Consider the following 18,299-nt stretch of genomic DNA (forward strand, 5'->3'; position numbering starts at 1 on the left):
ACGACATATATTAAACACACACACAAATATCCAGCACCAATAATGTAACATCCACATTGTCTGGTATCCAATAGAAAACTACCCAGCACGTGAAGAAGCAGAAAAATATGATCGATGATGAGAAGAAAATCAATCAACTGAACATGACCCCAAAATAATACAGATGATAGCAGACAGAGACGTTAAAAGAGTTGTTATAACTATACTCCAAATGCTCAAGAAGGAGGAGGAAAATTTGAGCATGTTAAGGAGAGAAATGGAAGACACAGAGAGACATGAATCGAACTTCCAGACATGAAAGACAGAATGCCTGAGATGAAAAACACTAGGTGGGATTAACAGTAGACTGAATACTGTAGAAGAGAGGATTCGTGAGCATAAACACATAACAATAAAAACTACACACAATAAAAAAGAATAGACAAACAACAAAAAACAGAGCCTCGAGGAGCTGTAGGACAACTTCAAGCAGCCTAATATATATGATTGGAGTCCCCAGAGGAGGGAGGGGGAGGAGGGGTGGGGAATGCCATATGGCTGGTGATAACAAATAATTAAAGAAATAATGGCCAAAAATTTACACAGATCCAAGAAGTTCAAAGAACCCCAAGCAAAAGAAAAGTGAAGAAAACTACACCAATACACATTATAATCAATTTCCCAAAAACCACTTAACAGCAGCCAGAGACAAAAAAAACTCTGCAAAAAGGAACAAAGATAAAATGGCAGCAAGCATCTCCTCAGAAACAATGTTAATGTACACCTGAAATTTATACAATGTTATAAACCAATGTTACTGCAATAAACAAAAAATTTAAAAAAAAAAAGAAAAGAAACAATGTTAAGTCCTAAGAGGGTGGACCATAAAGGGCTGAACAAAAAATGTTGTCAACACAGAAATCTTGTCTGACAAAACAGACTTTTCCAGGTGTATAAAAGCTGAAAATATTCATCCCCTGCAAAGCTGCACTGCAAGAAACGTGAAAAGCAGCCCTTCCCACAGAAGAATGACAGTACCAAAAGGAAATCTAATCCTACTCGAATGAAGATCACCAGAAACAGTAACTAGATGGGTAAACATAAAATCATTTTTTCTCATTTTAAAAACGACATTAAGAGGGCCGGCCCCGTGGTGTAGCGGTTAAGTGCACGCGCTCTGCTGCTGGCGGCCCGGGGTTCAGATCCCGGGCCTGCCCCGACGCACCGCTTGTCAGACCATGCTGTGGTGGCATCCCACATAAAGTGGAGGAAGATCGGCACGGATGTTAGCTCAGGGCCAGTCTTCTTCACCAAAAAGAGGAAGATTGGCACGGATGTTAGCTCAGGGCTGATCTTCCTCACAAGAAAAAAAAAAAAGTTGCAAAGACAGTATGCTCTTCCCCCAGCTCCTCTTAACAGAACCTTATAGAACCATGGTAAAATTACCAAAATGAGGAAACTGACATCCATACAATATTACTAACTAAATTACAGAATTAGTTTGAATTTCACCAGTTTGTCTATAATGTCCTTTTCCTGTTCCAGGATCCAATCCAGGATCCCACTGTATTTAGTTGTCAGGTCTCCTTAGTGCTCTCCAGTCTGTGATAGTTCTTCACTCTTTCCTTGTCTGGGGCCAGCCCAGTGGTGTAGCGGTTAAGTGTATGCGCTCTGCTTTGGCGGCCCAGGGTTCGCGGGTTCGCATCCTCGGTGCGCGCTGACGCATCGCTTGTCAAGCCATGCTGTGGCAGCATCCGGTAAAAAGTAGAGGAAGACAGGCACAGATGTTAGCTCAGGGCCAACCTCCCTCAGCAGAAAGAGGAGGATTGGCATCGGATGTTAGCTCAGGGATAATCTTCCGCACAAAAAAAAAAAAAGTTTTTCCTTGTCTCTCCTGACCCTGACACTTCTAAAGCACTGGGTACTCTGTAGAATGTCTCTCAGTTTGGATTTGCCTGATGTTTTCTCATGAAGAGACTGAGGTTATGTGTGTTGGGCAAGAACCCTACAGGGGTGATGTGCCCTTCTCAGTGTACCATATCAGTGGGTACATCATGTCACTAAGGCTTATTACTGGACTGCTAACCTTGATCACTTCTTTAAGGTGGTGTCTGCCAAGACTCTCCACGTAAAGTGACTGTTTTTCCCTTTGTAATTAACAAACACCATGGAGGAACTACTTTGAGATTATATAAAGAAACTGTTTCTCTTCAAACTTGCGCACATTAACTTTAGCACATTAACTTTAGCACTCGTTAGCGGAACTGGCCTACAACGATTCTTACTGTAGTATGTGCTTCATGGTAACTGCATATTTTCACAATTCCTGTTAAGTGGAAGAGAAACCCCATTTGAGTATAAAAGCACAAACCGGTCAAGAGGATGAAAAGATCTATCATGCTGACACTAATCCAGAGACAGCGGGACGAGCAACTGAGTATCTGGCAAAGCAGATTTCTGAGCAAAGACTATTACCGGGGATAAAGAAGGTCATTCACAGTGATAAAGGGGTCAACTCAACACCAGGACTTAACCATCCTGCACATTTATGCACCTAGTAACAGCTTCAAAACACACGAAGAAAAAACTGATGGAAATGGAAAGGAAAAATAGATATACAATTATTGTTGGAAATTTCAACATCCCTCTCTCAATAACGGATAGAAAAAGTAGACAAAAAATTTGCAAGAATACAGAAGATTTGAACAACACTATCAACCAATTTGTCCTAATTGACATTTATGGAACACTCAACGAAACAGGAGAATATTCATTGTTTTCAAGCGCACATGGGTGAACATTTCCAAAGACAGACCATATTCTGAGCCATAAAACAAATCTCAATAAATTTAAGAGAATCTAAACTGCACAAGTATGTTCTCTGACCATGGAATACTTTCCAGAAATCAGCAATGGGGACGTCCCTACAGACACTACAGACTTTAAATTCTGCTCCTTTAACAGCTCCATCCCCTCCCTTTCTTTTCCTGATGTCACAAAATTACATCTTTGTAGACTGTGTCCAAAAACTAATGATTGTTTAAAATGCACTAGTCCCTTAAATTACAGGCATACCTCATTTCCTCGTGCTTCACTTTGTTGCACTTTGCAGATATTGTGTTTTTATGAGATCCTCCACCAGCAAAAAGATTACAACTCACTCAGATGATGGTTAGCATTTTTTAGCAATAAAGCATTTTTTAATTAAAGTATGTACATTTTTAAACATAATGCTATTGCACACTAAATAGACTACAGTATAGTGTAAACATAACTTTTATATGCCCTAGGAAACCAAAAAATTTATGTAACTTGTTTTATTGCAATATTCACTTTATTGTAGTGGACTGGGACGCAACTCATAAATATCTCCAAATTATGCTTATATATGGAAAACAAACTGTAGAGTTACAAAGTTACACAGATACTAGCTTTTAGACTAATAATGGTTTTTTAACATATTAGTCTCTTAAATCATGTACAACACAAAAAGTGGAGTTACAAACCATTGTTACAATAATACTAGCTTTTATAATGCCCTTGTATTTTTTTACTGAAATCTTTATTTCTTCATACACATTCAAGTTACTGTCTAGTGTCTTTGCATTTCACTCTGCAGGACTCTTTTTAGCATTTCTTGCAGAGCAGGTCTAGTGGTAACAAATTCCCTCAGCTTTTAACTGGGAATATCTTAATTTCTCCCTTACTTTTAAAGGACAGTTTTGCCAGATATAGGATTCTTGATGACAAATTTTTTCTTTGAGCACTTTGAATACATTGGCCCACTGCCTTCTGGCCTCCAAAGCTTCTGATGAGAAATGCACTGATAATCTTATTGAGGATCCCTTATATGTGATGAGTTGCTTCTCTCTTGATGCTTTCAAAATTGTCTTTTGACAGTTTGATTATAATATGTCTTGGTGTAGGTCTCTATGATTCATCCTATTTGGAGTTGACTGAGCTTCTTGGATGTTTATATTTATGTCTTTCATGAAATTTGGGAAGTTTTCAGACATTATTTCTTCAAATATTCTCTACTCCTTTCTCTCTTCTCCTTCTGAGACTTCCACAATGCATATGTTGGTCTGCTTAATGGTGTTCCACAGGTCCCTTAGGTTCACTTTTCTTCAATCTTTTTTCTTTCTGATCCTCAGACTTGACAATTTCCATTTTCCTATCTTCAAGTTTGCTGATTCTTTCTTCTGCCTTTTCAAATCTGCTTTTGAATTCCTCTAGTAAATTTCATTTCAATTATTGTACTTTTCAGACCCAGAATTTCTTTTTGGTTTCTTTTTAGGCTTTCTCTCTCTTTATTGATATTTCCATTTTGTTCATACTTTCTTCACGTCTTCTGTTGGTTCTCTGAGCATCTTTAAGACAGCTGTTTTAAAGTCTTTGTCTAGCAGATCCTCCATCAGGTTTTTGACAGGAACAGTTTTTGATGAATTTTTTTCCCCGCTAGAACAGGTCATACTTTCCTGCTTCTTTGTATACCTTGAGATTGTTTTGTTGAAAACTGGACATTTGAATCTAATCATATGGTAACTATGGAAATCAGATTTTCCCTCGTGCCAGGGTTTGCTATTTCTTGGGTTTTGTTTAATTGAAACATATTTGACACGTAACATAATGTAAGTTTAAGGTGTACATGTCGATTTGATATTTATATATTGCGATATGACTGCCACTGTAGCCTTAGCTAACACCTGTATCACATCACATAATTATCATTTCTTGCTTGTGGTAAGAACAATTAAGATGTATTCTCTTAGCACATTTGATGTTTATAATACAGTATTGTTGTTTATAATCACTATACTGTGCATCAGATCTCCAGGACTTATTTATCTACTAGTTCCAAGTTTGTATCCTTAAATGCCACCTCTTCAATTCTCTATCCCCAAGCCCTTGGTAATTACCATTCTACTGTTTTTATGAGTTAAGCTTTTTTAGATTCTACATATAAGTGATATCATAGTATTTGTCTTTCTCTGTCTAACTTATCACACTCAGCATAATGTCCTCAAGGTCCATCCACGTTGTTGAAAACGGCAGGATTTCTTTCTTTCTCATGGCTGAATAATATTCCATTGTATGTGTGTGTGTGTGTGTGTGTGTAAATAATCACATTTTCTTTATCTGTTCATCCACTAACAGACACTTAGGTTGTTTCCATATCTCGGCTATTGTGAATAATGCTGAAATAAATATGGGAGTCCATATAGCTCTTCGAATTAGTGTTTTCATTTCCTTTGGGTATATGCCCAGAAGTAGAACTGCTAGATCATATGGTAGTTCTATTTTTAATCTTCTGAGGAACCTCCATACTGTTTCCCATAGTGGCTGAACCAATCGACATTCCCATAAACAATGCACAAGTGTTCCCTTTTCTCCACATCTTTGCCAACACATTTTATATGTTGTCTTCTTGATGACAGCCATTCTAACAGGTATGAGGGGATATCTCACTGTGGTTTTGATTTGCATTTTCATGATGATCAGTGATGTTGAGCTCCTTTTCATGCACCTGTTGGCCATCTGTATGTCTTCTTTGGAAAAATTTCTATTTTGTTCCTCTGCCCATTTTTTAATTAGATTGTTTTCTTGCTATTGAGTTGTATGAGTTCTTTATATACTTTGGCTATTAGACCCTTCTCCGACTTATGGTTTGCAAATATTTTCTCCCATTCCTTAGGGTACCATTTCATTTTGTTGATTATTTCCTTTGCTGTGCAGAAGCTTTTACGTTTGACATAGTCCTACATGTTGATTTTTGCTTTTGTTATTTGTGCTTTTGGGTTTTTGTTGTTGTTGTAGGCTGTTTCTGTGCCAAAGATCAGCCTGAGGTGTAAACTGAAGATCGTCTCAGGTCTTTCCTGAGCCTGCGCCTTTCCCCATTACATGGTGGGAACTTTCTCATTTTCCCCCTGTATGTGGCTGCTTTTGAATATCTTACTCTTCAATCTGGCTCCCAAAAGAGGAAAAAGAAAAATGAAGGGGCGAGGGGAAGGCACCAGACTTTTAAATCACCTGCAAGTCACTTCGGCCAGGGTGGGAAACGCTTACAACAAGGGGGGGACATGCAATGAAAATGGCCTCTGCCTCACTGTCTGCATCTCTGTGTTCAGACACAGCAATCAATAATCAAAGCATAGTCCCTAATATTTGATGGACAGGGTCCTTTTTGCCCACTCTGGCTCCTGCAAGCTGCTCCAGGAACAAGTGAACAGCTGTCTGCTTTGGGGTTGGGTGTGCAGGATAGATAGCTGCTACTGTGCACAGAGCTGAAATTGATCAAAATTAGCCACCATTTACTGTCCAAGCCCACCTGGAAGTTGCAAGCCTTCTACAGACTCCAGAGTTCCAAAACAGTTACATCAGACAGAGTTAGCTGGTGCAACTGTTATCTAGCTGAGAAGACAGATTCTTGGTGCTTCCTTCTCTGCTATCTTCTTCTGGTCAATTGATGTTTGAGAAAGGTATCAAGTCAATTAATTGGGGAGAGGATAATCTTTTCAACAAATGTTGTTGGAACAACTGGACAGTCATATGCCAAAAAAAAAAATCAACCTCAAACTTTACCTCACATCATATACAAAATTAATGGGGAATGGATCATAAATCTAAATGTTAACAGCTAAAAATATAAATCTTCTAAAAGAAAATATAGAGGAAAATCATCATGACCTTGGGTTTGGCAGATTTCTTATATAGAATACAAAAAGCATGACCTGTGGAAGAAAAACTTGCACCTAATCAACATTAAAAACTTTTGCTCTTTAAAAGACACCGTTAAGAAAATGAAAAGTCAAGCCACAGATTAGAGGAAAATTTTTTGCAAAACCATATACTCAACACAAAACTTGTATCTAGAATATAAAAAGACTTCTTACAACTCAATAATAATAAGACGACCCAATTTTTTAAAAATGTGTAAAATATTTGAAAGACACTTCACCAAAAAAGATATAGAGATGGCAAAAAAGCACATGAAAAGATGACCAACATCGTTAATCATTAGGGAAATGCAAATTATAACCACAATGAGATACCATAACAGACCCACTAGAATGGCTAAAATTAAAGACTGACCATACTAAGTGTTGGTGAAAATGCGGAGCAACTAGAACTCTAATATACTACTAGTGGGAATGTAAAGCGGTAACCACTTTGGAAAACAGTTTGGCAGTTTCTTAAAGAGTTAAACATATACTTATCAGATGATCCAGACACTCTACTCCTAGGTATTTCCCCAAGAGAAATGCGAGCATATGTCTACACCAGACTCACAGAAAAAGGTTCACAACACCTTTTTTTGTGATAGCTAAAATCTGGATACATACCAAATGTCAATTAATGGACGGATAAACAAATCCATCCAGGTGAATGGATAAACAAATTTTGGTGTATCCATACAAAGAAATACTACTCAGGTTTAAAAAGAAATTGATACATGCAACACATGAAACTCAACGTTATGCTGCAAGAAGCTGGACAAAAATACACTGTAGGAATCTATTTAAATAAAATTCCAGAAAATGCAAATTAATCCACAGTGACAGAAAGCAGATCAGTGGTTGCCTAGGGACAGGGAGGGAATGAAAGGGGCGCGAGAAAACTCTCAGGGGTAATGGATACGCTTATTACCTTAATTGTGTTCATGGTTCCTTGGGGGTACACATAGGCCAAAATTTATCAAATTGTACACTTTAAATATGTGCAATTTATTGTAAATCAATTATACTTCAATAAAAACTGGAAAAAAAAAAAGTCTGACAAACCAGATAGTAAAAGTTTAAATAAAAGAACAAGGGGCTGAGGCACTAAAAAAAGATACAAGTAGTGAGATAACCACTAGAACAAAAATAGAAACAAATATTTCTAAATAACAAAAGATATTTATTCACAATTGAGCAACTTTTAAAACTAGCAACATAACAGTTATTGATCTAGATCAGCAGTTCTCAAAGCATGTGGGAAGAGGTGGTGAGGGGGGACCTGAGACCCTTCCTGGGAGTCCAGAGAGTCAACACTATTTTAATAATAACCGAAAGATTATTCTTTGCCTTTTTAATTCTAATTCTGAGTGTACAGTGGCATTTTCCAGGGGCTACATGATTTAATCACAGATTAAATGCAGAAACATATATGAGAATCCAGCTGTCTTCTAATAAGCCAAATATTTAAAAAATTTGCAAAACTGTAAAACAATGCCACTCCACTACTTTCTTTGGTTTTGGAAATATTTTTCATTAAAACTATTGTTTACGTTAATATGTAACAGGCTTATCATTTTTAAATGAAGTAATAAATGAACACAGCACCTCTTTAATTTCTCAGTTTTAATTTCTGATAGGACACATTGACAAACCCACATAAACAAGAACTCTTTGGGGTCCTCAGTGTTGGAGAAGCACTGCTCTCAATCTGTCATGGCTGAACTCCCCAGCGGGCTCCCTCAGGCAGTGGCAGCTGCCTTTGCAAAGGGCAGGCTGACCATTCTAAGGGGGAACCCTGCAGTCTGCAGGCGGCTACTGGTCCACAACTATTCCTAGTTCATAATAAGCAAAGTACAAAAAACAACAGTAAACCTTTAGAAACATTTACAGCAATTTTACACTGCCACACGACCAAGCACATGATCAATGGGCTCATATTTTATATGTCCTTGATTTTTTTCCATTTCATTTTTCTAGTTCATTTTTACTGTATTTTATAAAAGCGTCAGTCTGCAACAGTTTAGAAATGGTCCTTCACCATGGATACACTGAGAAGCACTGAACTACATGTCTTATAATTACATTACAATTGGGATGACCCTTAGAGCAAAATATTATCAATAGATACTACTTCTCCATGATTAATGACACTCAAGAGAGCTTCCTCTATGTATATACTTCTAGTATAAATACCAAAGTAATTGCCCTTAAAATGGAAACTGGTAATGATAAACAAAATCATACATACCCTCTTCAGTGAAGAACTTTTCTACAGGTCCCACAAACTGATTGATTTCATTAAGTTCATCTTGGCTAACTTCCGGAAATGGGAAAACTTCTTTCTAAAAATGATAAACATTTACTAAAAATTTAATTTTTAGCAACCTTCCATAGTGGTAATATCAGTCAAAAGTGAAGGAAAAAGAACTGCTAAATTCCAAATGTGGCGGGAGGACATTATTCACTGAAGGAACTAGAAGACAAACCTCAGAAGGTGCTCAGGACACTGGAATCCCATGCTAGACTCCACCATGCAGGTACATCTTCCTTCCAGACTAACGCAGGTTTATCCTGATTTTGATCAGCTTTCCTTATCAATAATAAGTTATGGATCTGGCCTGGTGGCACAGGCGGTTGAGTGCACGAGCTCTGCTGCGGCGTCCCGGGGTCTGCAGGTTCAGATCCCGGCGCGCACCAACGCACCGCCTGTCAAGCCATGCTGCGGCAGCGTCCCATATAAAGTAGAGGAAGATGGATACGGATGTGAGCCCAGGGCCAGTCTTCCTCAGCAAAACAAGAGGAGGACTGGCATGGATGTTAGCTCAGGGCTAATCTTCCTCACAAAAATAAAAGTATAAAAAACAAATAAATAACAAGTTATGATGACCGTCCCACAAAACAATTTCTAAAGCCCTGGGTTCTGTTCCTTGATTTGCAGTTCACTAATTGTGTGGCCTCAACCAAATCCCTTCGCCTCTCCACGCTTCCATTTTCTCACCCATAATATGCAGCTGATATTTACTCAATAATTCAAGGTGGTTGTGAGGATCTTGGGAGATAATGGATGTGAAAGCTCTTTACTAAAATGTAAAATTTTACATTCGTTATTTTGTGAGTTCAAAGATGCTGCGGCTGACAAGAGCATACTGTGGCTTCGAGGTCCGACATCTCTCCAGGTTCCCATTCAGCTGCACATTCCAGCCTCTGTCCCTCCTGCTCCATGACATCTGCTACTTGTGCCGGACGCACAAGGCAGCAGGGTCACTGGAGGAGGCCCGGCTGCTGAGCCAGATCCACCTGAACTCAACCCAGGCCCTGCCACTTCTCACAGTGTGACCGAGGCAAGTGAGCCTTTCTCAGTGTCAGTTTCTCTTCCATCATAGCTGACACCTCAGAAGGCGGCCGTGAGGTTCAAAAGAGATAATGTGTCCGGGAACATGAAGTAACTGTAATTATCTGCATCACACACTGGCTCTGCTCTTGTCTCCAACTCACAGCCTGGAGACAACTCAGCTTTAAGTCTCTAAGTCTCTGTCTCGAACCAGTCAGTGGGCGGCCAATGTTTCTGACTGGCCCAGGATTCCCCACTGGGCCATCACTATTTATTGCTTGAAATCATCCCGCTGTGTTCTGACCCCTTCTGGCTTTTTGGGCTCCAGCTACACTTTAGCTGCCAATATGACATGACGATTTGCATTTGGACACACAGCTGCTGAGAAGTGATGTCCCAGGTCACACTCTGACAGCCGCCAAGAGCCCTGCCTCTCCTCACAGCATCTCTCACCAAGTGTCTCAAGAAAGGTCTTCAAAACAGAGTCCTCAATCTTCCCTCTCTAGCCCCTGTGGATCTTATCAGCCACCAAAGCCTGTCCACTCTAGTAATATGCTCTCAAATCTGTTTTCTCCTCTCAGGCCCCAGGACTACAGGCTTATAGGTGCATCCCTATCCAAAAGTGACAGCTGACTTAAAGTAATTCCTGCCTCCAGGCCATCTCTGACCCTGCCCAAGGTGGTCTAGAAGAAAAATATAGTGAGACTCTCATCACTCTGCAGCCTCTCAGAACAAAGATGGATCCTTAGCTGAATATATTAAGGCTCAATCCACCCCCTTCACAGCCTCACTGTTTCATCTGGGCCTTGAGCAATGGGCTGTGTTGGAGGAAGATTATTCTGGTACCAGTGAGCATGCCAGATGAGAAAACAGAACAGCCTGGTAACTAGGTGGCCTTCAACTACCACCAAAAGATAACTGCTATAGGGAGAGAGGTCTCAAGTGCATGTAAGAATGCATCTCTGATAGCAATGTACAAAAACCAAACGTGGTGCCTCACGGGTGCTGGGTTCAATTTCTACCAGCAGTTTTTAAATTTTTTAAAGCAGTGGAACCTGTTTTTTTAAATAAATCTAGTGCAGAAACCAAGTATGTAAAACAGATAAAAGCGAAGCTGATCTGGTTGAGGCTGCGGATGGGGAGGTCACCCAAATGCCTCCCACTCAACTCCCCCGTGGTCCCTGCAGTAACTCCAGGGGAACTTCCATGAACAGCAAGGGTCCAACTGAGGGCAGAGTGACAGCTTCTAGCCCAGATGATCTTGAAGGGGTCTTTCTATTCTAAAATTCTAAGCATCTCAGACACGACATTCCTGCTCAAACCTCAGTAATGCTGTGAGAGATGATGTTGGCCTAAATCAGAGCTCTAGGGTAGAGGTGCTTAAAAGTAGTCAGATTCTAAATATAACCTGAAGGTAGAGAAAACAGGATTTACGGTCGGATTAGAAGTGGATTATGAGCAACTATGACATACAACTAGCTACTGGGGCTTTGGGGAAAAAAAAGGAGGAGGATTGGCAATAGATGTTAGCTCAGAGTTGGTCTTTCTCAGCAAAAAGAGGAGGATTAGCACGGATGTTAGCTCAGGGCTGATCTTCCTCACAAAAAAAAAAGTGAATTATGAGAATAAGAGGCAACAAAGGTGACTGCAAGTGTTTGGCCTGAACAAGTAGAACAACAGAGTCACCACCATCTACCATAAAGAAGACTAGTGGGAAGAAGATTGGGTGGGGAGACCAGGAACTCAGTTTTAGATATGCTAAATTTGAGATGCCTATTAGACATCTAAGTGGAGCTTTTGAGTAGAAAGGTAGATATCAAGAGTCTGGAGTTCAGGGGAGAAATCTGAGCTGGAGAAATAAATTTGAGCCATCAGGATATTGATGGTATTTAAAGCCACAGTACTAAATTAGATCAAAGGAAGGGGTGTAGATGAAAAGAGAAGTCTACAGATTGAGCCTTATAAAACTCCAAATCGGACTACGCTAGTAGGAGACACTGGCCAATGTCTACAGGTTAAGGAGCCAAGAAGGAACCAGCGAAGGAGATCGAGAAGGCTCAGCCAACGAAGTAAAGAAAAAAACCAGGAGAGAAGGGTTTTTTAGAAGCCAGGAGTGATGAACTGTGTCAAACACCAGTGATGGGTCAAGTAGGATATGGAATGAGAACAGACCACTAGACTTGACAACATGGAGATCACAACTGACTTTCATGAAAGCAGTTTTAGCAGACCGTTAAGGACAAAAGCCTGAATGGTATGGTTTCAAGATGCAGCAGAGAGGGAACCACTGATGATGTAGATGAGAAAGGAGGGAATTACTGGAGGCATGCCCGTGAGGAGGTGACAACGCATATGGTCTAGGGACAAGGTGGGCCTTTGCTGGGAGTAGAGTTCATCCATAGTAATAGAATGTAGACCCTATGCACATATGTGCAGAAAGGAGGGGGTAAATGTGGTGGAAGTTCTCAGCTGACTGCATATATTTTTTCAGTGAAGTAGGAGGCAAAGTTGACAGGTGAGAATGAGGATGGGGAAAGAAGCGTGGAGAAACAAAAGCATGAAAGATCTGTGTTCTTTCTTCACCAATGTGCTGGGAGGCACGAAGTGCCAAGATAGAGCACCACACAGCCCCAGGTTCTGGGAAAACTGGTTTCCCAAACGTTAAAACTTGGCTTTGCACTTCCTAGCAGGGCAAATCACTTAGTCAGTTTCAGCTTCTGCGCCTGTAACGCCTGACAGATTAGAGAAACACTCTAAAGAGAAACCACCGAATAACTCCTTAAGTAATAAGAGTATCAGCCAACATCTCAGCCAAGTTCAAAGCACTTTACACAAATTTCTCCTTGGTTTGCACCACACCTTTAGGAAGGGGCAAGTATTGCTCTTATTATTTTGTAGATTAGCACACTGAGGCACAGGAAGGTGAAGTGACTAGCCCAAGGGTACGAGACTAGTAAGTGTGTTGAAGCCACATTAACTACCTACTCTGCCGCCTCTTGCATCTGCACAGTACCTTACAGGTTAAAATGCATTTCCACGGACTATATATCTCATTGGGGCTTTCCAACACATCTGTGAGGCAAACCATGTCATTTTAAAGCTGAAAGATCTGAGGCTCAGTCACAGAGTCCAGCTCAAATCCAAGTCTTCCACAAACAAGAGGATAATGAGTGCTTAATAACTAAACTGTCCCTGTTGGATAACAGCTGGGTTACTACCGGGCTGTACCAACCATGGAAGGGATGAGGTGAGGAAGGCACCTCAGAGCCAGACTTCTAAAGAAACTTAATGGCAAGGTGAGGCACAGGGACCAAGCTGTGGACGCCCAAGGGCTACGGGAGGCTGACAGAGGAGACGCACGGGCTGAACTGTGTTTAGGAATCAGAGAGGACGCCCGTACATTCCGGCGCCAGGACACTGAGTTCAGGGCTGCATTGCCACGCCTAGGGTTTCCTAAATTGGCCTGACAAGAATTAGCCGGAACACTTGTCAAAACCATGGTTTCTTCAGGACCCCCTGCCCGGGGAAGGTTCTAGTGGGGCTCAAGAGTCTGGAGTTTTAGGGGCCAGCCCAGTGCCACAGCAGTTAAGTGTGCACTCTCTGCTGCGGCAGCCTGGGGTTCGCGGTTCGAATCCTAGGCGCGCACCCACGCACCGCTTGTCAAGCCATGCTGTGGTGGGGTCCCATAAAAAGCAGAGGAAGATGGACATGGATGTTAGCTCAGGGCCAGCCTTCCTCAGCAAAAAGAGGAGGATTGGCAACAGACGTTAGCTCAGGGCCCGTCTTGCTCCAGGAAAAAAAAAAGTCTGGAGTTTTAGCATACCCCGCCCCTCAGGTATAGTGGTCACGCAGGTGTGGGAACTCTGACAAAGACTGACTCCAGTCGTTCCTGCTAAGGGCCAAGAGGGGGCAGACAGCAAGGGTCGGCTCTCGCTCGGGGTTACCTTCTCAATTTTGCCCAGAAAGAGCTCCTTGGCGAAAGCTCGGCTCAGCGGACTGGTGCGCAACGGGCGACGGCTCGCGGTGAAGGCCACCACAGCCCGGCACGCACGTGTCGCCGCCACCCCCCTGCGCATGAAAAGCCCGCAGCCACTCATGCTGCCCGCAGCCGCCCACACCGCCGTCACTGCTGCCGCCATCTTCTTCTCCGCGCCTCAGTCACGTGCATCTAGCTCGGCCACCGGATGACGCCACTGGCCTGCGCCACCCCGCCGGCCGCCATTGCGCTTGCGCAGTCTCCCTCCCCGGGAGGTAGGCGGGGCGAGGCCGGCGCCATCTTGGCGGTTTCGTGCTCTGGCTGGTGGTGGCGGCGGGAGGGTCTTTTATTTTAAATACCAGCGATTGTTTTTATGCATGCCAGTCCGGGGAAGCTTCTCATGGGTGCGGGGACCTAAGCTGTGGCCCAGCGGCCTCCACTTGCTTCCCTCTCACCAGTTGGGGCGACGAAGACGTAGGAAAAACTAAAGCAAGGGAATGGGAGGAAAATTGACGCTGTTGGTTATTTCTCGAGGGGAGCTGAGTACGAGTACTGTTCCGTTTTTTAAGTGGATGGGGGATGCGTGCGGATTCATTTTGTTTTGCTTAGTAGCCTACACATGTATATGTTACGTATGGGGTTGGGGAGAGGACAAGGGGTGTTCTGCCAGAGACAGGCCTGGCTAAAACTCGGTGAGTCACCGCTACCCTGGGAGACCCCAACGGAAAAGGCCGGCGGGGCAGAGAAGCTGCGAAGGAACCGCGAAGAGGCGGGAGGGGACAGGCGCAGGGCCCGGGGAGGGGGCTGGGCACCCCCGCGGCGCCGAGCGACGCCCTGAGCCGGCGGGCGGGGGCTCTCCAGGGTCCGGCGGCCGCCCCTCTGGGAAGGGTTCCTCTCCCGGCCGCACTGTGCTGTACCGGACGACAGCTTTCACCACGGTGTTGGAAAAGGCTTCTCCGTCATGTGAACCGGGGAAGAGTACGAAATCGCAGTCCCCTCAGCGGGTAAGCCCGGCCCAATGAAAGATTACCTTGTCTGGGTGCAGACTTGATGACACAACATCAGGGGAAAAGAGCTCAACGACTTTTCTTGGTTGCGGAATATTTACAAGCATCTTCTGCAGTGTGCTGTTTTGTCTAAAAGGCTTGTCACCTGGTTTCTTCGTCAGTGGTCAATATTTGCCTAATTCGAGCATTCAGCTTCACAAGAAGGCATTTGGAAACAGCTGCCTTTGTGAATTAACCTCAATCGCGAAACAAAATCGATGTTGCAAAAACGGCTTGAGTTCGAACTGGTGTACGTTTTTGCAAAAACAAATGTAGTCAGGTCAATCAAGTAATCTGATAATACGTGAGATCCTGCTTAGTGTACAGAGGTCACTCTAAATTAAACAAATGAGAAAGTCAGTGGCACATATTTTCCAAAACAAAAATTTTAATCATAATTTTTAAGTATTCTAGTAGATTGTAGTGGAAAAAGATTTTGGAATTCCACTACGTTGCCAGTTTCTTAGTTGAGTTTCCTCATCTGTAAAAATGAGTATATACCATTTATCTCACAGGACCCTTGTGAAGATTAGGTAAGCATCTGGCACAGTGAATGATCAATGTTTTATAGTAATAAAAATGGAAAATGGTTACACTCTGATAATTTCCATCTTATACTTGAGTATTTGCCTCTGAGAAATAGGATGCTGTTTTTAAACAATTTGCTGTAAACATAGAATTTCCCGTATTCGGTGCTTAAAACACCCTCACTGAGTATCTCTGAATGTCCTTCCTGTATGAGCACATCAATACATCTTATTCCCATACATAACTTCCCAGCAAATAAGCTGACACTCTTATGTGGCCATAATATTAGTGTTAGTATGCCAGGATGCTTGGCTTTGGGTCTCAAGCAGGTTGTCTGACTCAAAAACTACTCTGAAATCCCTCAGTGTTAAAGCTGCAAAGTCAGAAGCTAATGGAGAAATTTACACAGAATTGGAGATAAGAAAGAATTAGATTTGTCTCCTGTTCAAAGGTTACAAGATCAATAATCAGTTGTGTGAGAAATGAGTTAGTCTAGTCAAGGTTCCTGTCTCAGCAGTCAAAATCCTAATAAAAGGGCTCACAAATGAGTTGTATAAATTTTATCACCAGTTTGTTTCCTGCTGAGAGAGAAGTTGGCTGACACCTTACTGTCTAGAGATCAAACATCTGTGTGTAGAGGGATGTCCTTCAGAGAATACTCTTGTTGCATACAATAAATTATGCTGTCTACTATTACTTCCTTTTGATGTATATTTGTTCCCATTTGGGGTACGTTAGTTCTTATGGAAACATGGAAGTCACTGGCTTGTTGAAAACCACAAATGTAATGGAGTGTTATGGGTTAAATTGTGTACCCACAAAATTCATTTGTTGGAGTCCTGACCCCCAGTACCTCAGCATGTGACCGTATTTGGAAATAGGATTTTCTATTGCATTCCGTTGCAGATGTAATTAGCTAAGTTAGGATGAGGTCATACTGGAGTAGGGTGGACCTCTAATCCAATACGACTGGTGCCCTTATAAGAAAGGGAAATTTGGACATAGATATGCACGTAGGGAGAACACCATGTGAGGATGAAGGCAGAGATTGAGATAATACTTCTACAAGCCAAGGAACACCAAAGATTGCCAGCAAACCACAAGAAGCTAGGAGAGAGGCCTGGAACAGATTCTCTCCCACGGCCCTCAGAAGGAAACAACCCTGCCAACACCTTGATCTTGGACCTCTAGCCTCCACAACTGTGAGACAATAAATTGTTTAAGCCACCCAGCCTGTGGTTCTTTGTTACAGCACCCGTAACAGACTAATACATGAGGTATTGTGATTCTTGGCACATAGTATTAGAAATAAATAGGTCCTAATAGTGACTACAGGACTGGGGCTATATCTTAGAACCCATGCTTACACCCAGTAATCCTGCTATGGTCTGGAATCAATAGTCTCCTAAGTGATAGGACACTGGCACAGTTAAATACTTTGGGAAAGCCCCTTAGACTACACAGCCTGTACCAAAGTTAGGAAAAATAGCAAGATGTAGGGAAGAGACTATGAACTAGGAGTCATGATAAGAGATCTAGTCCTAATTCTGCCATTTAGCTGTCTGATTCTGGACAAGTATCTCTACTGCATTGTCTATGACTTGGAAGCGCTGCTGTGGCAGAGACAACTAGTAATCAAAAAATTGTGCCCACTTCCTTAGCGTGCAGTTGTCAGCACAACGCAGCCGCCAGCCAGGGACTACATCGCCCAGTCCCCCTACATCCAGATGACATTCTCACTAACGTCATGTGAGTGGCGATAATGTGACTTTTGTCCAGTTTTTAAGAAAAGAGTGGCCATTCTTGGCCACCCCATCTTCCACCAGCTGGCAGCAGAGGACTGTAGGCCGCAGGGGATGGCAGTACAAGATGGAAGGAGCCTAGGTCTTTGAACCAACCATGTGGGGGATAGCCATCAGCAGAATAGGAACACCTACATCAAACTGTTACATGAGCAAGAAATATGTATTGTATTAAGCCACTGACGTTTTGGGGTTCATTTGTTATAGCAGCCAGTGTTAACTAATAAAAATACTTTCCGAGTTTCAAAGAAAACACTATAAAGTACAGGATAAAGAGTCATCATTACTAGGGGCCAGTCACATTCATCAGGCAGACTGAGCCCCAAGCAACAACATTGTTATTATTGAGCCCTATCCTGGTCATTGGAGACAGTGTCCTCAAACAGAGTGATAATAGCAGCTAATATTTAATGAGTGCTTTCTATGCCAGGTACTGTTGCATGTACTTTACCTGTGATACATCATTTAATCCTCTAAACAGACCTGTGAATTCGGTGTTGTTACTTTATGCCCATTTTACAAAGGAGAAAACAGGCACTGAAAGGTCACACAGCCCTAAATAACAAAGCCAGGCCCTGGACCCTGCCAGCTGGCTCCTAGAGTCTTGTGTTCTTATCCCCCTATACTGCCTTCCTGAGGGTAGAAGGCGAGAGTTAGGTGAATAGAGACTCAGACACCCAGTCCCCTTTCTTTTCTCCATTATTGGTGTTACCAGGCAAGTGGGCCTGTGGCCTGATGCGCATGAAAAGCCAACACTATGGCACTGGTTTTTGAGAGAAGAAAAGGCTTTATTGCGAGGTCAACCAGCAAGGAGACAGGAGGCAAGGCTCTCAAATTTGTCTCCCCAATCCAGGGTTTGGGGCAAAATTTAAGAGGTTAAGAGGAACAGGCTGGTATGTGGAAGCACTGGTGGGGCAG

The 18,299-nt window shown here is 42.3% G+C and overlaps 1 protein-coding gene across 1 annotated transcript in view; it reads right to left on the bottom strand.

The window, feature by feature from the left end:
- ACAD9 (acyl-CoA dehydrogenase family member 9) overlaps positions 1–14,171 on the bottom strand; it is a 39,942-nt gene extending 25,771 nt beyond the window's left edge. The window contains exons 1-2 of the mRNA XM_058566375.1: positions 13,974–14,171; positions 8,947–9,040 (exon numbers count right to left, since the gene is read on the bottom strand). Of these exons, the coding sequence (XP_058422358.1) occupies positions 8,947–9,040; positions 13,974–14,168 (289 nt within the window). The 5' untranslated portion in view covers positions 14,169–14,171. The remainder of the gene's footprint in view (positions 1–8,946; positions 9,041–13,973) is intronic.
- Positions 14,172–18,299: the final 4,128 nt, after the last annotated feature.

This window comes from Diceros bicornis, chromosome 2, assembly GCF_020826845.1.
Source record: "Diceros bicornis minor isolate mBicDic1 chromosome 2, mDicBic1.mat.cur, whole genome shotgun sequence".
In the NCBI taxonomy this organism is placed as follows: Eukaryota; Metazoa; Chordata; class Mammalia; order Perissodactyla; family Rhinocerotidae; genus Diceros; species Diceros bicornis.